Raw genomic sequence first — 23,442 nt, forward strand, 5'->3', positions numbered from 1 at the left:
AAAAAAAAAAAAAGTAACACAAGGATAGAGGGAAAAATAAAAGAGTAAGAGAGAGACAGACACATTACATAAATAAGCATGACACAAACAAAGAAGAAAACTGATGCACAAAATGGCAAGTAGTAGAAATATATTTAGGTTGCCCAAATAAGGTTCAGATCTGCATAAATACAATTTTGGGGATTCCCTCAGTATTATCCAACCATTACACAGCATGAAGTTTACATCAGTGTAATTTTCTGTTATCCGAATTTAGAATTCCACAAAAAAAATTTTCTTAGGTGACAATAACATCCAAGGTCCCTAAAACAGAAAAAATATATGTTTGGATATATAATCAGAAGGCCACGTGAGATTCTCAGTGAAAATTAGACTTTAAAGGTAGCCTATGATATTCTAAAGTTTTTACCACAAGATGACCTGGGACCTGGATCTTCATTCTTTCTCCTTAATCAACCTGGGGACTACAAGTGACTTCTCTATTTAAAGCCAGTATACACAATCCTTCAATAAATTTCTGAATCAATTTGAGGAAATCACAGGCCTTCACTAAATCCTCGTAACATACATCGACTTAACTAAATGTACCACATACAAAGGATGGAGTTCTTAGAGTTCTCATGACACTGACCACCTAACTGGAATTTGAAACAAATATAAGGTGTTATGAAAGACAAAGAAAAAAAAATTAGAATTCATTAAATTACTACAGAAAGCCACAAGCTGAGAATTAAAGAGGGTGGCTTTCTCTCCTTTTCCCTATGAATCTACGCTCTGTATAAATGTCTACCACTCTTTGCAGATGGTGGATGAAACTTTAAATTTGTGAGATAAGATGACTAGGTGAATGAAAGAGAAGCACTACCTAAGAAGTAGTAAATGCAATTTCTAATGTAGAAATGACACAAGTAGTTTGTAAGAGATTTAAAAGTAATTTTCAAACTGTATCTTAATTCACAACTTTTGCTAGATTTGAGAAGTATGGACCAACCCTTCCCTTACTACACTTGAAAATGGTGAACTTTAGCAACCAGTACACATCTAATACCAGGGCTACAAAATGGGTGAGATTTATAACTTAGACTAAGATTCTTCCTTTCTAACAACTTGTGTTCTTTATACCCGAACTTAATATTTCCAAAAACATTGGGGTCATATGAAGTTGTACTACTGATTTTTAGCACCGCATACACACAGCAGATGTTGACCAAACGTATCAGCAGAATAAAAGAACATACATTAGATCCATGCCGGCCAAGAACTTCCCATTCACCACTGGTAATTGCTATTTCCTCTTTGACAGGACACTTGAAATCACCTAAAGATAAATATAGTTATAATTCAGCACTTTATACCAGACTATAAGCAAATGAAACAACAAAAATGGTATTCTAAACTTTTTTCCCAAAAAGGTACATTTAAAATTTCAAGTTATGTCTGGGGTAATGAAAATGTTTTGGAACTAGTTAGAGGTGATGGTTGCATTACATTGTGAATATACTAAATGCCACTGTTGATTTTAAAATGATTTAATTTAATGTTATGTGAATAAACAAATGTTAATTAAAAAAAGTCCACAGTTAAAAAAATTTCAAGTTATGAGTCTTCACAACACTCTGGAATAATGATGGAATGATTGATGTACATAAATTAAAAACAGCAAAATAGATTCTTATGGCAAAGCCAGGAAAGAGCTAAAAAATACTTGCATTCCTCGGTCTTTGGTTAGACAAACCAAGAAGTCTAATGGGTCGACAAGGCATTTGTTCTAGAAATGCAACAAAATACTTAAAAAGCCACAGAAGAGAAATTTTATTTGTTCTTCATTTGCTTAAAATAAATTGGGTATTACCACAGTAAATGCCAACATGCCCCATTTGTCTTTATGAGATTCTGTCTCAGTATATGAGGCTCTTGCAGTGATCTAAGGAGGAGGTTAAAAAATGGAAACTATTTCTCTTTGCCCTAGCTACTGCTAGCTATGGTTTTGGGAAGTGACAGCTGAGGACAAACTGAGATGATATGGTACAGGGACTTAACTAGGGTCCCACTCAAGTTAAAAAAATTGACTTACTTTCTTGTTCTTAGATACAAAAATTCAACTTAGTAGTTTAAATTTTTAATGGCCAGAAAATAAATATTATTTAACATATATAATAAATACTAATTGTTTCATGTTATAGCCACTTAAGAAAGAAAAGAGAAAGAAAGAACAAAATAAAGGGGACATCAAAGAAAAGAAGGAAGACTTGGAGCAAGAAAGATTAAGAAAAAAGGGGCAAAAAGGAAAGAAGAGGTAGACAAGTTGAGCGACCCGGAAATAGACATGACAAGAAACGGAGGCTAGGTGTTGTGAGATGAATGTTAAGTAAGGTAATAGCTCTTCTCACACTCTTCAATTGGAGTAAAAAAATTTAATGTATCTTTTTATTATTGTCATCAAAATATTGTTTCAGTTAATTAACTACTATTCACAGCTCTTTGGCCAGTCTTCATCATTAAACTTTCTGGAATCCCATTAAGTGGATTTAATTTCTGAACAACAGAGGAATCGGTAGAAAAATTTCACACTAAGGGCCAAGTTAAACTAAGGCTCTCAGGGAAGAAATTCTCCATCTTAGATATATAGAGGGTGCCAAAAATATGTATACACATTTTAAGAAAGGAAAAAAGCTACATTAATATATACCAATAACAAAAGATGAATACAAGTCACGTTTGACTCCTGCAATTACAAAAGGAGCTCAAAGTGGTTACCATCAGCATCCAGACACTTCTGGTGAACTACTGCTTGAGCAACATTGACCAAAGTATTAACATCTCTTAAAACGTGTATACATTTTTTTTGCACCCCCAGTATAAGATCTTGTCTGTTTAAAAAAAAAATTAGGCTAAGGGAAGGAACAGAGTAATAGGCAGTATTTATTTTGCTCATCTTAAGATGGAGCTCACTGTTTCCCAAATAAGAATGATATTTAAAAAGCCATGTTGAAAAAACAAACAACCCAGGGCCGGCCGAGTGGCTCAGTTGGTTAAGAGCTCCTTCAAGAGCTCAAGAGTTTGAGCTCTGAGCAACAGCGGTTCAATGCCCGGCCCGAGCTGAGCTGCCACTGAGCTGCCACCAGGTGGCAGGATGGTTCAGCTTAAAAAAAAGAAGAAAAAACAAACCCAATTAAAACCTCGGGCAAGGATTCAAATATAAATTTCTCCAAAGATTTGCAAACGGTCCATAAGCACATGAAAAGATGCCCAATGTTACTAGTCATTAGGGAAATGCAAATCAAAACCATGCCATACCACTTCACACTCACTAGGCTATTACCAAAACAAACAAACAAACAAACAATAAACCCTGAAAATAACAAGTGTTGGCAAGGATGTGGAGAAATTGAAACCACTCTGCACTGCTAATGGGAATGCAAATGGTGCAGCCACTATAGAAAAAGAGTGGTGGTTCCTCAAAAAATTAAAAATAGAATTACCATTAAGATCCTGCAATTTCACTTCCAGATATATATCCGAAAGAATTGAAAGCAGGGTCTCAAACAGATATTTGTACACCCATGTTCACAGCAGGATTATTCACAATAGCCCAAAAGTGGAAGCAACCCAAGTGTCCGTGGACAGATGAGTGGGTAAACAAAATGTGGTATATACAGTGGAATATTATTCAGCCTCAAAAAGGACATCTGGTACATGCTACAACATTGATAAACCTTGAGAATATTATGCTAAATGAAATAAACCAGTCATAAGAGGATCAATACTGTATGATTCCACTTAAATGAGGTATCTAGAATAGTCAAAGTAATAGAGAGAGAAAGTGGTTGCCAGGGGCTGAGGGGGAGGAAGAAATGAGGAGTTATTATTTATTTCCACTAAATTGGGTATTATTTATTGGGTAGTTTCAGTTTCGGAACATGAAAAAAGTTCTGGAGATGGATGGTGGCAATGTTGCATAACAATATTAATATACTCAATGCCACTAAACTGCACACTTAAAAATGCTTTAAATGGTAAATTCTGTTGTGTATATTTTACAATTTTTACAAAATGGTTGACTCTGTTCCATTACAAATGGCAGTTAAGCATATAACATAACATCATAAAGTGCCTACTATTCCAAAACAAGCTCTATTATTAAAGAAAACCATAACTCAATGTACCATTTTACTTTTTCTAGGCTTACACATACATTCTGTAATACATTTCCCAGAAGGAAAACCATCACTCTTTAAAGTGAAATTAACTTCAGCTGACATAGTATTTAATTTCACTTCGGGCAACATAATTATATGACTCTGAAGAGTTATAACTATACATCAACTTCAGTGCAGATGGTGACAGTATAAAAAAACATTTGGTATAGAAAAATATCTAATAACTATGTAATATTTTAAAAATAGCTGTTTAAATTTAAAAATGATATGGGGTCACTTTAAATAAATTAAAACTAACAGTTAAGGCAAAAATAGAAAGTAAAAATAAGTATCCCACTACCCTGAGATTACCCACTATTAATAGTTTATTATATATCTATCAAGAAGATTGTCCTATGGGGCAGAGTCAAGATGGTAGAGTAGATGCTAACTCACAACTCCAGGAATGCAGATGTCCAATTAGGGTATTGGAAGTATTAAAATGAACATGCTCGTAAAAACAAAAAACATCTTTGTCCTGTTTTTACACATGCATTTCTATTTTAGTTTAACTTACATGTTTAATTTAATGAAGCAAGTATTGATGATAAAGTATACAAAAGAGACATTACATTGCCCTACCCCTCCCACCTTCTAACCCCAACATTTTCTCTTTTTTAAATAAAAAAGGATTTCTTACTTGGAGCAGGCAGCCCACCACTGGATCGTTTATATTTGCTCTCCTTTAAAATTGATGTAATTTTATATAAATGACGGAAACCTGTTTTGCATTCAGAGGCAAAAATAAATTCAATTTCATCTTCATGACTTTGGGGAAAAACATGAAAGATGTCATGGATCTGTAAAATGAATAGCTTAATTTACTATACACATTAATAAAATTACTACATAAACAATTCAATTAAGCTAGAGACAGAATTACTTTATAAACATACTCTGAAGTATAAATAACTTTCAGTGCTAGGGGCTATAGTATATTTAGAATTATAGACTTTGCTTGGGCTTTTCAGATTTATCTTACTTTAGTCAAAGACTTCATCCATTGAGAAATAAATGTTTCCAAATGAAAAATATGACCAACAGCTTTTTCTTACTCACCATCTCTGTAATCCTTTGAAACATGGCATGAAGTTTAATGATATAAATCTTATTAAATAAATGATGAGAAAAAATATTTTTTACATTTCTTTTCCAAAGAGAAATATTCTAACAGTTGAAAGGAAAACAGGTGTTCACCTGTTTTAGGTGAATCTTATAAAGCCTATACTCAGCAAAGCAGTGAGCTGGCTTTATTTATTTTATATCTTAAGTTTTCCCTGCTAAATTGGAAAATGCAAAATTCAATCCCAAACTGGTATATTTTGGTGTAGTTCGTCAACTCAAAAAAGCAAGTCATTTCTAGACAAGACTTGTGGTCCTCTCAGAGGCACTGATGAAGCTGTTTTCAATATCTGATGTGTCCAAGAATAAGGGCAAATCTTCAGGCAGAGAGATGTCATTTCAATAGCATCTACTTTCTATCTACAAACCATTTCATTTTGGAACCATCATTCCAATTTGAAATGTTAAAACTAAGCCAACAGTATTCATAGTTACTTTGAACTTAAATTTTCATTTTGATAGTCGGCTGTAAAACTTCACTTTCTTTAGCATTCTGAGAAAATATTTAACCAAGTACAGGAGAACAGGCATACATTTATCCAGATGTCTGTTGTTTCTTCATAGATAATCAGTGGTGTCACAGAGTCAGGCACTGACTCAATGAGTCTCTGTCTTTCCATGGCATCATCTTCTACTGGGATAAATAATTCAGGAGAGATCAACACTATCTGTAGGCGAGTTTGGGAGCGATCTAGTAGGATGGACCAAGCACTATTTAAACAAATAAAAGAAAAGAGCCAAAAATAAAGCAAGCTCTCAGAAAATGAATATTCCCCTATTCTCTTTCCTAGTACCTGTCAGTTATTTCTGTAATTACAATGAAAAAACTGCTTTAGTATCTGTTAAATTATCATTTACAAATGGCTAGTTAAAAGTATTAGCTTATTATTCTACACTTATTTTTAAAAGTTAAGCTTGAATAGAATTTTTAAAAGCACTTTTCTTTAAATTTTCAAAATCACAGATGGCCTTTGAAATTATTTTTTCCCTTTAGTGTCAACAAATCACAGCCTCATAAAGCTCCTGTGGTCTATATTAGACACAGAATTGTTAAGTAATCATCGTCACATTAGGCTCTACAAATATTTTTGTTTAAGTTAATTTTAAAAATACACAGTTAATGTGAGTCTTCAAGTCATATTATTTTAACCACAAATCACACTGTGAAACCATGACTGGCTAAGTAAGAGAGAATTAAAATGCAATGCACCTATGCTTCCAGGATTACAAATCCACAAGTCCACTTAATTTAGGAAAAACTTTTTGTGCATAAATAACTACACTGCAAATTTACAGGTGAAGGTAGTTCTAAGTCAAGCCTAATAGCATAGACAATTCTAAAGTTCTAGATCCTAAATTATTTGTAAAGAATTGACAATTTAACATACGCACTATTTTCCCTGTGGAGTCCATCCAGCTCTGGCAATATATTCAACTCCTTCAAACAGAATCTCAAAAGGCTGAATTAGTTCCTTATCTATGACATCTATAATCTATTAAAAAAGAAAAAAAAGGAATCTAGTTATAAAGGACTTAAATAATTAGCTTACTAGTCTACTTAAATCATTACCTTTAATAGCATGATACTTTTTCAGACTTAGGTATGTAAAAAGGCATGAAGAATATAGCAAAACCAGCAGTGCTCTTTCTGCCTAAAAAAGTTCTAACCACAAAAATCAGCAGTCTAAAAGTCTTTCCTCATGAGTTTATACTGACAGAACCCTTGATAATAACTGGTAAAATCAAATTTTAATCACTTTAGACTCTAGTATCTAAGAGAAATAATAGTCCCTAGTTCCCTGTATTTTAGCCTAAAATATTATTTATGTAATACATAATTAGTGAAAAGACCCTGGGTAAGCACATTTTTTTCCTTTAAGTCTAGTCAACACAATTAAAAAAAAAAAGTTTAAAAAAAATGAGCAAAACATAGTAAGAGACAAAGAAGGACCCAATAATCCAACTTCTGGGTATTTATCCAAAGAATCCCAAAATGCAGCTTTGAGCGGATGTGTGCATCCAAATATTCATTGCAGCATTGTTTACAATGGCCAAGATGTGGAGGCAGCCTGGGTGTCTGTTGATGGATGAATGAATAAAGAGTAGGTGGTACACATATACAATGGAATATTGTTCAGCCATAGAAGGGAATGGGTTCTTGCCATCTGCAGCAGCATGGATGGACCTGGAAGTTATTGTGCTGAGTGGAGTGTCAGACAAAGAAAGACAGATGCAATATGGTTTGCTTATATGTGAATCTAAAGAACAAAATAAACAAACAAAACAGAAATAAACTCACAGATATAAAAAACATTTTGATGGTTGCCAAATGGGAGGAGGGTTGAGGGGAGGAAAACGGAAGGGATGAAGAATTACAAATTGATAGTTACAAAATTGGTAGTCATGGGGATGTAAAGTAAAGCATAGGGTACACAGTCAATTATATGGAAATAACTATGCATAGTACCAGGGGGGTACTAGACTAGTAAGGGAGATCATCTGAATTATATAAATGTCTAACCATTATGCTGTACACCTGAAATTAATATAAAATAATATTGATGTCAACTCTAATTGAAAAGTTAAAAAGGGGAGGGGGAGAAGGGGAATAAGAGGTCCAAACTTCCAGGTATAAAACAAACAAGTCATGGGGATATAATGTACAGCATAGAAAATATAGTCAATAATATTGTGATAGCATAGTACAGTGTCAGATGGTTGCTGGACTTATGGTGATCACTTCTTTAGGTATGTAAATGTTTACTAAATATGGTGTACACCTGAAACTAATATTGTATGTTAGCTATATTTTTAATAAAAATCCTTTAAAAATGACCAAAGAAAGGATCTGAATAGACAATTCTCCAAAAAAGAAATACTTTTTGGACAATAAGACACAAAAAGATGCTGAGTATCATTAGCCATCAGGAAAATGTAAATCAAAACCACAATGAGATACAACTTCAAACCTACTAGGATGGCTATAATAAATAAGACGAACAGTAACAAGTGTTGATAAGGATGTGGAGAAACTGAAAACCTTGTACACTGCTGGTGGGAATACGAAATAGTGTAGCCACTTTGGAAAAAATCTGGCAGTTCCTCAAAAGTTTAACACTCCGTCAGGCGCAACTGATCTCACAGATTCATTGCACACAAAGTTTCAAATATCTCACAGTTAAGTATCGTGACTCATCGCTTCCTATCTTCCCCGTCTACCGTAACTTATTGCCAGTCATGTTTGTGACTTAGTAAAGGCGTTATTTCATAGCGGCATCTTTGTGTGCAATGAATCTGTGAAATCAGTAGCGCCCGATGAAGGGTTAAACGTAAGAGTTATACGACCCAACAGTTCCACTCCTAGGTTATCTAGCCAAGAGAAATGAAAACGTATGCCCACACATTCATGGTAGCATTATTCATAATAGCCAAAATGTGGAAACCCAAATATCCATAACTGATGAATGGATAAAAAAAAATGTGGTCTATCCATACAATGGAATATAGATGATAAAAAGTAATGAAGTGCTGATACATGTTGCAACATGGATGGAGCTTAAAAACGTGATGCTAAATGAATAAAACCAGACTAGATACTATATGATTCCATTTACAGGAAATGTCGAGAACTGGCAAATCTATAGACAGAACGTAGATTAGTGGTTCCCTAGAGCTGGGGAGCATGGGGAGGTTGGGGTGTAATTAAGGAATGTGGGGTTTCTTTTTTTGGGTGATGAAAATGTTCTAAAATGGACTGTTGTGATGGCTGCACACCTCTGTGATTATACAAAGTAATTTTAAACTTTAAATGAGTAAACTGTATTGTATGTGAATTGTATCTCAATAAAACTGTTTTAAAAAGTCTTAATTAAATTTGTACTTTATCTTGTGTGCCTTCAGCATTTGAATGTCCAAATGGATAGCACTACAAGAGAAATGTAGGATATTTAATAAACCATAGGCATATATATAACACAGAAGGTAAGTTACCAGTCTATAACCAATATTTTTTAAATATTGATCTAGAGAATTAACAAAGGCAAAGAGGAGAAACTGTTAGAAAGGAGTGGTAAATATGCATATCCCCATATTCCTATTTTGGGAACCAGCAGAAAGTTTTCAAAGTGGAAAATAAGGGCAACCTGAAATCATGATCCACATATGTCTCAGCAAATTCAATGAGTCCAAAAAATAAAAAAGTGTATCTAACATCTCTACTACACTGACTAGTCAAATGACACAAAAAGTCAACCTAACATTTTTATACTCACCCTTCCTTCAGTATCAATCATTATCTCCGAAATCTTAAAAGTGACTTTTGGATTTGCTGTGCCTTTAGAAAGAAACATAAATGAATAGTAATACATATCCAAAATTATTCAGACTAATTTTGCCAGATCAATTCTCTTAAACTTAAGTCAGGAATATCGTAGAGTAAGAGCTTTACTGAGTAAGAATCTCAGAACTCTACTGCAAGTTCAGTTTTTAATATGGGTATAAAAAAAGGTAAAAAAACATCAAGGGTCAGTATGAAATAAAAAGAAAAAAATTCTGTATCCTTTTACAATTGAAATGCCGTAAACAGCAAAATGGGAAAAATTACCAATTTAGTAAAGACATAAGCCCTTAAAAATCTCTATTTCCTAGCAGAGACACCTTTTTATTCATTCCTTGAAATAACTAGTTTTGTGAACTTCCCACCTTTGAAAATAATTAAAAAGATCAGCTTGTAGTTAAAAAATCTACTTCAGTGACAACAAACATTCCATCCTTACTAAGGCTATGAATGACCAATGCTGACCATAACTTTGGATGATTACAGAGACAATCTTGTTTGGAAAGTAGGAACGAATGAATAAAAATGCCAAGGGTATAGTACCTGTTTTAGGATAACGAAATGAATCTGCCCTCCTTGTTTCCAACATAGGGGATGTAACATGAATAATTTCCACCTCGGATTCATCATTTTCTTCATATAAAATTCTAAGAATTTTGCTGCCACTGGGAGCTTATAAGGAATTTAAATATTGAAAATTTAGAATTATTATTTTAGAAAATAATCATAACTGACCATTTCCTCTAGCATTAATATAGTCCCATAGTGAAAAATAATTTACATATAAAATATGCTGTCTTTTATGTATGAAAATATCACTAGTCTTTGCAGTAGCAATGTGTTACAGCTAAGTCATTTTTACTGGTTAAAGGTTACTCCTTTAACAAGGGAAAACCCATATGAAGAACTCCAGCCCTTGCATACCTTAAAATGCATTCCTTATTGAAAAATGAATTATTTAATAACATTTATAGTATTTCCTATAACAAAATAAATGCTATTTAAATAGTGTCCAGTTTTTTTTTAATGGTTTCTCTAATCATGGCAAAATTTTGCTCTAACAAATACAGTTATGGCAAAACACTTTACATCTTAAAACAAAAATCCAAATATAAGACATGGCTTAAAAATAAATATTTTTCATGGTCCCTTAGAGGAGTGTTCAGAATGCTAGCCACAGTCCATCACTGGGTCATAAAATCTATTAATGGGTCATAACCAATATTTAAAAAAATATGCATCAGAGTAATTACATACAAGGTAAGTTTGCTTCAAGCAATTTATTTTCAGTTTTATATTTACTGTGTATGTACAATGTATTAGGCTAGAATGTAAAGCAAATTTCTAACTGGGTCATGGTCAGAAAGTTTGAAAACCCCTGCTTTAGCAAGCGATTTCTCTGGCAGTAAATACTTGTAAATTCACCAAGAAAAAGGAGGAACTTGTGCTTTTTCCAATCCATTCATACACTAATTTGGTCACCTGTTCACACAGACTCTTTAGTCAATCCTACAATTCATTAAGGCTTGGTATTTATTTTGCCATCAATTTTGCCACCAACGTTACCAAGACTAGATTCTAGATGAAAAATTGCCAAGGGTAGTTGAAGGACCTGAGCCACTGAACCACAATACAATTGTTTTTATTAGAATTCATTATGGTGGGATGTAACCTGTATATTCTAAATACTAGTAGAATCCAAGTTTCATCACTTCAGACTCGACTATTCAGGATCTAGAATCTGGGCATTTAACTCATTGGTAGTTGAATCTCATAATATTGTAATGACCTACATTATTTTGAACATCCTTACTTGTTTCAGCTTCTGGACACCACCAATAGCCAGAATATCTATCAAATTCTTCTTGAAGAACAAAGGTAGCAACTCCAGCTGATCTGGGATCCTCTTCCATGTTGGCTAGCTCTAGAAAAACAGAAAAGGCAAAATCATCACAGGAAGTTACCTATCTTTTAATAGGTACAAAGCAGCATGATTCGGCTTATTTTTAAAGGCACCTGTAGCATAGTGGGGAACTCAGGAGCCAAATGGACTGAATTCAAATCTTGGCTCCATCACTTACTGACTGACCTTTGGGCAAATCACCCAATCTCATCCCACTGAAGTGTTCCATTAGTAAATGGGAATAAGAATCTATCTTTTAAAGTTGTTATGAAGGGGGCGGCTGGGTGGCGCGGTTGGTTAGAGTGTGAGCTCTGAGCAACAGGGTCACTGGTTCGATTCCCACATGGGCCAGTGAGCTGCGCCCAAGCTGAGCTGCCAACAGGCAGTCAAATGGCTCAGCTGGTGAGAGTGCGTGCTCTTAACAACAAGACTGCCGGATTCGACTCCCGCATGAGATAGTGGGCTGTGCCCTCCCACAACTAGATTGAAAGCAGCAACTAGACTTGGAGCTGAGCTTGCGCCCTCCAAAACTAAGACTGAAGGAAAACAACTTGACTTGGAGCTGATGGGTCCTGGAAAAAAAACAGTGTTCCCCTTCCCCAATTCCCCAACACTGTTCCCTTCCCCAATAAAAATCTTAAAAAATAATAATAAAGTCATGAGGATTAAATGAGTTAATTACACAAAGCACTTAGAAGAAAGCCTGAACCATACATAGTATGTGCTCCATAAATGTTATTATTTTTCCATTTAGCTAGAACATGGAAAAATAATATATGTAAAGAGTCATGTGGACTTGTAACTCTCCTACACAGGGAAGTACACCTTTAGACCTAGAATGGGTCTTACAGATCTTGTAATTCACCATTTCTCCTTCTCCTTCCTCCCATTCAACCAGAGCAGCTCAGCTTTTATCTATTTTACACTTAAGTTTCCAACAAATAGTTTGAAGGGAACTCTTGCTTTTAAAACAAAAACAATAATACTCAAAGCCGTAATTATATGAGTTCATGACATAGGGAAATCTTTACAATATACCTGAGTCAAAGAAAAGCATATTACTAAATGGCATGTACATGTAATTCCATTTATAAAAATGTTATGGGCCAGCTGAGTGGCGCGATGGTTAAGAACTGGCTTGGGACGCCAGAGGACCCCGGTTTGGATCCCACATATGAGGGCCAGTGACACTGCCCTCTACAGCTAAGATGCTGAACAACAGCTCAACCTGGAGCTGGGCTGCTGTGAGTCGCCGGCGACAGCGTAGGCTGCAGCCCCTGTGGCAGTGGGTTGTGATGGGCTACCGTGTGGCCAGCAGCCAGCGTGAGCGGCCAGCAGCCGCTGTGAGCGGTTGTCCAGAAACCAGTGACTGCTCTGGCTTAGCCGGGAAGAGCGCAATGATGGTGCCAACTTGGGCCAGTGAAGCAACGTCCTCCACAACTAGACTGAAGAACAAAACGACAGCAACTTGTCTGTTCCCCTTCCCCCAATTCCCCAGCACTGTTCCCATCCCCCCAGTTCCCCAATAAAAAAATCTTAAAAAAAAAAAATATTATGACCACTGCACTGTATTTCTGAAGCTGATATTGAGTAATATTGTATGTCAACTACAATTATATATACATATAGCCACAGGATGTGAAGTAGAGTGTGGGAATGGAGTCAATGGAATTGTAATAGGTAAGTATGATATCGAGGATGGGAGGGCAGTAGATGGGGGAGGCGGGCTGTTTCTTTTGAGGGGTAAAAAGATAACTACTGCATTGTTCTGTACACCTGAAATTAATAAAAAACAAACAAACAAAAAACCAAAAAACCCCCCAAAAGACAAATATATTATTTTAAAAAGTATTGGGATATAATCTAAAATGTGGTTTGGTTCTCTCCAAATAGTGAGACTATGGAGAAGCTTTTTAAAAAAATTGCTTTGTAATTTACAAAATCTTAAGAGTACCTTTTATTTTTGAAAAATGTATATATTTGTATAACCACACCCTATCAAGACAGAATACTTCTAACATTCGAAGAATGTTTTCTCATGCCCCTTCCCAGTCACTGTCCATTCCTGCCCAGAAGCAACCACTGATTTCTATCATCATATCATCATAGTTTTGCATATTCTAGAATTTCATATAAATGAAATCATACAGTATATACTTTGTGTCTGTCTGCTTTTTGAGATCATCAATGTTGTATCAATATCATGCTTGCTCTATAAATGTATCAGCAATTCATTCCTGTTTATTGCTGAGTAGTATTTCCTTGTATACCATAGTTTTTAAAATCCATTTATCTGTTAATGGACATCTGGGCTGCTTCCTGTTTTTGGCTATTATGAAGATGTTATGATCATTCTTATATAAAAATCTTTATGGACGTATGTTTTTATTTCTCTTGAATAAAGACCCAGGAGTGGAATGGCTGAGAATTATATGTTTAACTTTATAAGAAACTCTTACAGAGTTTTCAAAAGTATTTGTATTATGTTATACTCTTATTGGCAATATAGGAAAGCTCCTCTCCAACATCTGGCATTCTTTATCTTTTTCACTTTAGCCAGTCTAATGGTTGTATAGTAACATTTCATAGTGATTTTAATTTCATAGGCAAGTTTCAATGTATTCTTATTATATATATTGTCTAAAATGAATGTGCAGTCTGAACCAATAATCCTTTATCCAAAAATCTTTTGAGTCCGGAAGTGTTCGGAACTCAGAATTTTGGGGATTTTTCATACATTGTACATCTACCGTGTAATAATGTAACATCTCCAGCAGGGTACACTTACATTCTAAAATAATTTATTAAGAAAGATGTGCAATAAATCAGCTTTGTGAACATCAGATTAAGCAAAAGTTAAACAAATGAATTTTTAGAGTGACTATTGTTCATTATGGAGTTTATTCTTAAGCTCTGTTCCACATGTTCAAAGAAAACGCAATATACTATTTCCCATCTTTCATTTGTATGAAAGCTTTACAGGAAAACATCCACATCTTTTCTACACTTTGAGTAGTGTTTAGTATTATTATGGTCACTTCAATAAAAATTAAATATTTCCACAATACATGCAGTTCTACAAAGTTTTGTTTTTTTCTATTATGACAAAATAAGTAGGCTCTCCAAAAAGGGGAGATAAATTTTCAGGTAGTTCTTATAGTATTAGGTTTTTCTGTTTGTTTTCCAAAAACAAGATTAATTTTTTTAATTAAAATGTTCTTTTAATGACAACCGTTTTGGGGAGATTCTGGCAGTTTTATCTGGCTAAAAGAATAATCACATTAGAGGTGCTACTGTTTTGCTATCTGATTGAACATTAAAACAAGTGGTACATACCACTTATCCTCTCTGCTTTTTTTTCTTTTTTAATTTTAAAGATTTGAATTTAAAATATAAAGACCACCCAGCTTGCTTCAATTTGTAAACATAAGCAAAAGCAAATTACATTTCAAAAATACGTTTTAGGAAACTGGATTTGAAGAACTATGCATTACCATTGTGCACGTAGGTGAGTCTCCTTTCTTCTCTGGTTACAATGTTGGATATCCAAATATCATTGCTATGTATAAAAGCAATCCAGTCTGGGTCAGCTGGGCATAATTTTGGATCCATCCGAATGTTAGGACAGCTAGTTTCCACTAAATTCGGCCGTAAGGGTTGTTGCTAGAAAAGTAAACAACATTTTAAGGCAGGTGCATGCTGATATATACATTCTCATTTGCAGGCACCCTTTCTATAAAATGAACAATAATTCCAAGTAAAATGTCAACTATGATAATTGCTTCCCAGAAAAGTATACTTTCATATGTCTTAACTTGTAAGGAAGGACTTATTTTTAATAGTTACTGTTTATTAAATACTTTTATTAAACACTTATTTATTGAGTATTTTATTTATTAAACATTTCCAATTAATTTACCAATATAAAATAGTTTGCTCATAAAAATGTAATGAAAGCCACGATCATCACAATTCCATCAAAAGAATAGTTCTAGGGTTGGCTGAGTGGCTCAGTTGGTTAAGAGTTAGCTTAGGAGCGCGAGCTCTGAACAACAGGGCTGCCAGTTCGATTCCCACTTAGGCCAGTGATGCTGCACCTGAGCTGAGCTGCCACTGAGCTGCCAACAGGTGGCAGGATGGCTCAGCTAAAAAAAAAAAAAAAAAAAAAAGATGAATCAAGCTTTTAAGGGGACCAAAAATGGAATGCCTTATGATAACATTATCTTCCCAAACCCTCCTCAGCGCTTACCCAGAAAGTGGGCACTGATGCCCTTTACTATATCTTCCTACATAGCAAGTGTTTCTAGCATTTTTAAAATTGTATACTATTGTAATTGGAAAAAATTGGAAACTAATACCCAAATTTCTTGTTTTCTTTATAACGAAATTTCTTAGTTGATGAGTAAACAGAATATTTTGGTTTAATTACCTTTCTGATTTGGGTGCAAACAAACTTTAGGACCAAAAAACAGATTTAATAAGTAGTAATAATGCCAACTTACAGTAAATCCTTGTGGCCCTCCATCTTTTACATGATAAATTCCACTACCAGCTTGAAATAAAAATGTTCCACTTCCTTGGTGATAATCATAAGAAGCAATCCCAACTGTTCCAATGCGTTTTCTTTCTCTTAATAGTTCTTCTTCTCGAGAATACATTCCATAGTCCAGTGTTGCCTAATGCAAAAAAAAAAAAAAAAGAGAGAAATCACCTATTTCAGTCTCCTGAAAGCTTGCCTTTTGCTTTTAGCACTGAAATTCTAGCATCTCCCAATATTACTGAGTCGACATTTTGAGTAACCTCAAAATTTGCTAGCAACTTTAAGCAGATTAATTTCAGGAAGTCTGCTGAAAGATTTCTTTTTTTAAAGATTTTTATTGGGGAATTGGGGGATAGGAACAGTGCTGGGGAATTGGGGTAAGGGGAACAGACAAGTTGCTGTCGTTTTGTTCTTCAGTCTAGTTGTGGAGGACGTCGCTTCACTGGCCCAAGTTGGCACCATCATCGCGCTCTTCTCTGGCGAGGCAGATCAGTCGCCGGCTTCTGGACGACCGCTCACTGCGGCTGCTGGCCGCTCACGCTGGCTGCTGGCTACACACGGTAGCCCATGGCAACCCACTGCCACAGGGGCTGCAGCCCACGCCGTCGCCGGCGACTCCTGGCAGCCCAGCTCCAGGTTGAGCTGTTGTTCAGCATCTTAGCTGTAGAGGGCAGTGTCACTGGCCCTCATATGTGGGATCCGAACCGGGGCCCTCTGGCATCCCAAGCGAGTTCTTAACCGTCGCGCCACTCGGCCGGCCCTGAAAGATTTCTTCATAAAGTGTCCTCTAGATGATTGTTATACACATTAGAGAACAAGAATTAAGTCTCATCACATTGGCTTGGCATTCAAGATCTACATTACCTACATTACCTAAATATAACTCAGCATTTTTACATGCAGTTGTTAAGAGCATAGACTTTGAAGTCGAGTGGTTTGAATCTAGGCTTTGACTCTCGCTAGAAGTCTGACTTTGAGCAAGTAGCTTAATTTCTTTAAAAGTAATTTTCCTCACTTTAAAAATAGTAATAAATCACCTACTGCAGCTTTGTGAAGGTTAACTGATAAAAATATGTAAAGTGTTTTGCACAATGATTGGCACAGAGTAAGTTCTCAAGATCAGCTGCCATTAGTACCTTTCTACTACATCTACTAATATTCCTCCAACAAAACCTTAGGATCAGGCTTGTCACCCACTGATGTAGAACCTAATATGTGACGTTCTGTCTCCTGGCTTTTATCTCTTCCATTTTCTCCCCTGTCGCTTCCATTTTTCTTTCTATCCATCCAAGTTTTACTGATATCTAAAAACCTTAGCTCTAATTCAACTTTGGCCAAGAAAGTTCCCTGACCCATTATGGTACACACTTTGAAATTTATGTTAAGAGTTACTGTCTCTCTTACTCATTTGGCTATGTTATTATTTTTCACTTTTTTCCCAGTATTTCTGGGTAGAAATAGGTAAAACAAAACAAAACAAAACAAAACGACTTGAGAGCAAAATCCATTTTCCTATCTACGGCATTTTGTTTTCCTATCTATAGCATTTGTTAAAATCTCTCTCAAAGAATATTTGTAATTAATGATGATGAAGAATTTTCCAAGCTAGAAATATTATTTGATACATGTACAAAATTTAAAAAGGAATATAAATTAAGAAAGCAAATCTAATAAGTGCTAACTTAACTTACATCCACAACTTTCCTCACTAAGAGATCTTTACACTCTGAGTTTGATAAAGGAAATAGACATGGTTTCTGCTATCAAGGAGTATACTATAAAAAGAAGTCTTGATAAGTTTCGTGGCAGGAATGAATCAATCTAAAATTAAGCCAGCACACTGAACGTAAACATTGTTCAAGGATGATAAATACAGGTGTATGTGTATACTTGCAAACCTAAAATAATGTTAGGCGTTTAAAAATGAGACAGCCTTGGAATCGGTAAAAACCTGTTTTTTGGTATTCACTGTATCATTTTTATTAATGTTTAATTACATACATATACATTTGTACATGTGTATGTTAGGCTTCAATAGGAAAAAAACCTTGCAAATTCAATGAACATATAGTTTTATTAATTTTGATCGTTTGTTTTAAATATCTCTTAAGACTGTTGAAGCCAAGAGCAATTAATTATGAGTATATAATTATATTTTAATTTGTCCCCTTTTTCTTCCTGAATGTCACCAGTCTTACTCCCTGCTTAATATGTCTTAATGTTTAGTAATCAGAACACAAGAAATTTCAGTGCTAAGAAATTAACTTTCACAAGAGAACTCTGTATTTATAACTGATTTTAAAATTTGTTATTTGAAAGAATACCAAGCAAGATGATAAAAAGGACCCTGAAAAAGATCAATTATAATAAACAGTCTTACCAGATACTAAAAAATTTAAAACATGAATAAACAAAATAAACAATGGTAAAAAATAAAAAATGTAAAACAGAAAGCTCATATGGAAATTAATTAAAAACAAGGTGGTGAAGAGATGAGACTTTTAAATTTGTTTTCATTTTTTTTCCTTTTTTCATGTCAGATGGGTAATGTGCCAATGTCATAACAAGGTTTATGGGAGGCACATCTTACACACAAGCGTGAACACCTAATCATCACACTTATGAACTACAAAAGGATTGAGACTTTAAAATTTTAAAGTCAGTGATTACTGATTTAAATTTTATATCAGTTGGAATTACTGGATAGCACATATGCAAAAAGGTAACACTGGATCCACTTCTCACATATTCCAAATGAGTTAGAGATTTAAATGTTAAAAATGAAACCAACATCCACTTTTATCCAAGATGGAGTTACAAGGACCAGACTATTCTCTCATCTGAAACAACTGAGAAAACGAACAAAATGTATGAAATAACGTTTTCAAGACACTGGATCTCAGACAACAAAGGACAGTGATCCCTGAGAAATGGGAAACAAATGAGGTGAGCCTTACACTTGTACTAGCTAACTGCCTTGACAGTTTCCAGATGTTGGCACAAGAAGAAAGAAGCCAATGAGTCCAAGAAAAAAAAATCACAAAGGAAATCAGAAAATACTTTGAGACCAAAGAAAACATGATACACCAAAACTTTAAGGAATGTAGCAAAAGCAGCATTCAGAGGGAAATTTATAACTATAAATGCCTACATTAAAAGAGATCCCAACATTTTGATGGTTGCCAGACCAGAGTGGAGTTGGGAAGATGGGTGAGAGGGAAGGGATTAATATATACCAATTGCCAGTTATAAAAAAAGTCACAGGGATATAAAGTATAGCATAGGGAATATAGTCAATAATCTCGTAATAACTATGTATGGTGTCAGGTGTGTACTAAACTTATCAGGGGATCACTTTGTAAGTTATTTAAATGCCTAATCACTACGTTATACACCGAAAACTAATATAATATTGTATGTCAACTATAATAGAAAAATTTAAAAATTACTTAAAAAATCTCAAATCAATAACCTCACCTTTTACCTTAAGACACCAGAAAAAAAAGAGAAAACTAAATCCAAAGCAAGCAGAAGTAAGAAAATAATACAAATTAGATTGGAAATAAAATAGAGGATAGAAAAACAATAAAATTCAACAAAACCAAAAGTTGGTTCTTTGAAAAGATAAAAAAACTTGACAAATTTAGCTAGAACGATCAATAAACAAAAAGAGGGAAGACTCAATTTCCTAAAGAATGAAAGAGGGTTGTCATTAACAATTTTATAGGGATAAAAAGGATTATAAGGAAATAGTATGAATGACTGTACATCAACCAATTAGATGATGTAGATAAAATGGTTAAATTCTTAGAAACACAGAATCCACCAAAACTGACTCAAGAAGAAACAGAAAATCTGAGGCCTATAAACGAGTGAAGAGATCTAGTAACCAAAAAACTTCCCATAAAGAAAAAAGCCCAGGATTAGATGGCTTTACTGATGATGGATTCTACCAAATGTTTAAAGAATTAAGATGCATCCTTCTGCAGAAAAGCCACTCCCCCTCCAAAAAAAAGAGAGATAAAAAGAAAACACTTTCTAAGTCATCTGATGAGGTCAGTATTACCCTGATACAAAGACCAGACAAAGACATCACAAGTAAATAAAACAATAGGCCAATATCCCTAATGGCTCTAGGTGCAAAAATCCTCAATAATTGAGTCGCTGGTGATGGCACAGGCTGCAGCCCCTGCTGCAGTGGGTTGCAATGGGCTACCGTGTGTGGCCAGCAGCCAGCATGAGCGGCCAGCAGCCGCTGTGAGCGGCCGTCCAGAAGCTGGCAACTGATCTGACTCGCCAGGGAAGAGCGCAATGATGGTGCCAACTTGGGCCAGTGAAGCAACGTCCTCCACAACCAGACTGAAGAACAAAAAGGAGAGCAACTTGTCTGTTCCGTTCCCCTTCCAAATTCCCCAATTAAAAAAAAAAAAATGAAAAAGCTTCTAGGTTAGAAAGGAAGAAGGAAAACTATCTCTATTCACAGATAAAATGATATCATTTAAAAAAAAGTTAGAGCTAATGAATTCAGCAAAGTTTCAGGATACAAGATCAATATACAAATATCAGTTGTATTTCTGTACATTAGCAATGAACAGTCTGAAAATGAAATTTTAAAAACCCATTTAAAATATCATCAAAAATAATAAAATACTAAGGAATAAATTTAACTAACTGCTAGACTTGTAAAACAGTGTTGAAAAATTTTAAAAAGATCTGAATAAATGGAAAGACAGCCCATGTCTATGGATTGGAAGACTTAAGATGATAAAGATAGTAATACACTCCAAATTGATCTAGAGATCCAATAGGATGCCTATCCAAGTTACAACTGCCTTTTTTGCAGATATGGATAAGCTGATCTTTAAAATATTCGTATGGAATTTCAAAACAATCTTGAAAAAGAAGAACAGTGTTGGATGATTCTCATTTTCTAATTTCAAAAGTTAGTACAAAGCTACATTAATCAAAATAGCGTGGTACTGGCATACGGTTAGACATGTAGGCCACTGAATAGAATTGAGAATCCAGAAATAAATCAATATATTTATGGTCAGTTGACTTTCAACAAGGGTGCTAAGGCCACTCTATGGAGAGAAAAACAGCCTTTCAACAAATGGTACTAGGATAATTGGATTCCATAAGTGAAAGAATTAATATGGATCCCTATCTCATGCCATATACAAAATTAACTCAAAATGGATCAAAGACCTAACTGTAAGAGCTAAAAAAAAATTTTTTTTTAAGCTGAGCCATCCTGCCACCTGTTGGCAGCTCAGCGGCTGCTCAGCTTGGACTGGGAATCGAACTGCTGTTGCTCAGAGCTCAAACTCTTGAGCGAGCTCTTAACCAACTGAGCCACTTGGCCGGCCCCTGTAAGAGCTAAAAATTATAAAACTCTTATACAAGAAATTCACAAAGGAAAACATAGATGAAAATCTGCATGACCTTGGATTAAGCAACAATTTATTAGCTATGATACCAAAAGTACAAGCAATTGAAGAAAAAAGTATATCTACTGGACTTCATCAAAATTTAAAACTTTGTGCATCAAAGAACATGTATTAGGTTTCCTAGTGCTGCTATAATAAATGACCACAAACTTGGTGGCTGGAAACAACAGAAAACTACATTATATGTCCAAGCCATTTCATTGCAGTACTACTTGTAATAGAAAGATTGAAAATAACAGAAATGTCCATCAATAGAGAACTGGCTGAATATGATTTATCTGCACAAAACACAGATGTAAAAAGAAATAAAGGTTATGTACATATTCTTATGGAGTGACCTGAAGGATACATTGTTATTTGAAAATTGCAAGGTAGAGAAAATATACATTGTATTTAAGGGGGAATATGAATATATACTCACTTATATTTTTAAAAAATGAAGGATAAGTCCTTTAAAAATAAAAAGGTTATCTAGAGGGAGAGGGAGAGAAATAGGGTGGAGACAGGGAGCTTCTCTGAATATAGTACATTGTTTTATAGATTTGATTTTGGAATCATATAACTATTTTTTTTAAATTAAATTAAAAATAAAGGAATTCCTAACACTTGAAAACAAAACGAAGCAAATGCAGCTAATTGTATAGAACTGGTAGCATAATGACACAGGGAAGAACAATTCCAAGTTACTGTTATAAGTAAATGATCAGGGTTGATTAGTTTGTTATTTTGAAAACCGTTGTGTATGTAACATGGGGTAAAGCAAATGTATAATTACGTTGTTTAAACTGGCATCTTTGGTATCAGAGAAAGAGATACATGTAAGATAAATGAGGTTAAAAAAATCCTGTAGTGCAGAATTTGAATTGGATATATCAGTCTGGCCTTATATTTTGTCTGAATTGATATAAGTTCATATTGATATCTACATTACACATACACACACACGCACACACACACTCTCACTCTCTCTCTCTCTCTGTATTCCCTAATTTGTCCGATAAAAAGATCTAGAAACAATTACTAACCCAATAATGAGTATCCCTAGTACCCAAATCATGGTCTCTTAATACCACTTTCCCCTAAAGGAATCAGAGCTCCTTGGAGAAATGGTTCACTCCAAGCATGAGCTAGGCAATGTGTAAGATGAGCATGGAACAGTGCATCAGACAGCAAGAGAGCTATCCGCTACTACCAAAGTCATGTCAAAAGAATTTGACATGTCAAGGTGAAGGAGCTTCCACCAGCCAAAAATAAAGACAATTTATACAATAACTGTCAATAGATCAAAAGGCATCAAACAGGTTTACTCTCTAAGTTTATGAAGAAACACACACACAACCCTCCCCCAAACCTTATGGAGGACAGTAGGAAACAAATTATTTTTAAAAATGTAAATAAAGGAAAAGAATCAAACATTATCCTGACTTTCCAGTGTGAACTGGAGCTTGGGATAACAAAATAGTTGTTGAACAGCAGTTTCTCTTTTTAGAAGTGTTTCAGTTAACAAATGAAAGGGAATGATAAAATATTACCATTTTACAACCCCTAATAAATTAATGGATCTAGGTAATGATCAAAAGGTGCTACCATCACAAGAGGAGAAATAAGGCTCTATATGCCTCTTGATGGATGCCACAACATTATCTATGAGGTATTCTTTTTTAATTGTAGTAAAATATATGTAACATAAAATTTACTACCTTATTATTATTATTTTTTTAAAGATTTTTATTGGGGAATTGGGGGGATGGGAACAGTGCTGGGGAATCAGGGGAAGGGGAACAGACAAGTTGCTGGCCTTTTGTTCTTCAGTCTAGTTGTGGAGGACGTTGCTTCACTGGCCCAAGTTGGCACCATCATTGCGCTCTTCTCTGGCGAGGCAGATCAGTCGC

The 23,442-nt window shown here is 34.8% G+C and overlaps 1 protein-coding gene across 6 annotated transcripts in view; it reads right to left on the reverse strand.

The window, feature by feature from the left end:
• The window catches only part of DPP8 (dipeptidyl peptidase 8), a 64,199-nt gene that overhangs the window by 21,480 nt on the left and 19,277 nt on the right, over positions 1-23,442 (reverse strand). For all 6 annotated transcript variants that reach the window (XM_019647284.1, XM_019647287.1, XM_019647283.1 and 3 more), the window contains 9 exons: positions 16,063-16,236; positions 15,055-15,223; positions 11,471-11,581; positions 10,201-10,329; positions 9,593-9,654; positions 6,714-6,814; positions 5,855-6,032; positions 4,840-4,999; positions 1,239-1,318 (listed from right to left, as the gene is read on the reverse strand). In XM_019647284.1, coding sequence (XP_019502829.1) covers positions 1,239-1,318; positions 4,840-4,999; positions 5,855-6,032; positions 6,714-6,814; positions 9,593-9,654; positions 10,201-10,329; positions 11,471-11,581; positions 15,055-15,223; positions 16,063-16,236 — 1,164 coding nt within the window. The remainder of the gene's footprint in view (positions 1-1,238; positions 1,319-4,839; positions 5,000-5,854; positions 6,033-6,713; positions 6,815-9,592; positions 9,655-10,200; positions 10,330-11,470; positions 11,582-15,054; positions 15,224-16,062; positions 16,237-23,442) is intronic.

Source organism: Hipposideros armiger, unplaced genomic scaffold, assembly GCF_001890085.2.
Source record: "Hipposideros armiger isolate ML-2016 unplaced genomic scaffold, ASM189008v1 scaffold_110, whole genome shotgun sequence".
Lineage (NCBI taxonomy): Eukaryota > Metazoa > Chordata > Mammalia > Chiroptera > Hipposideridae > Hipposideros > Hipposideros armiger.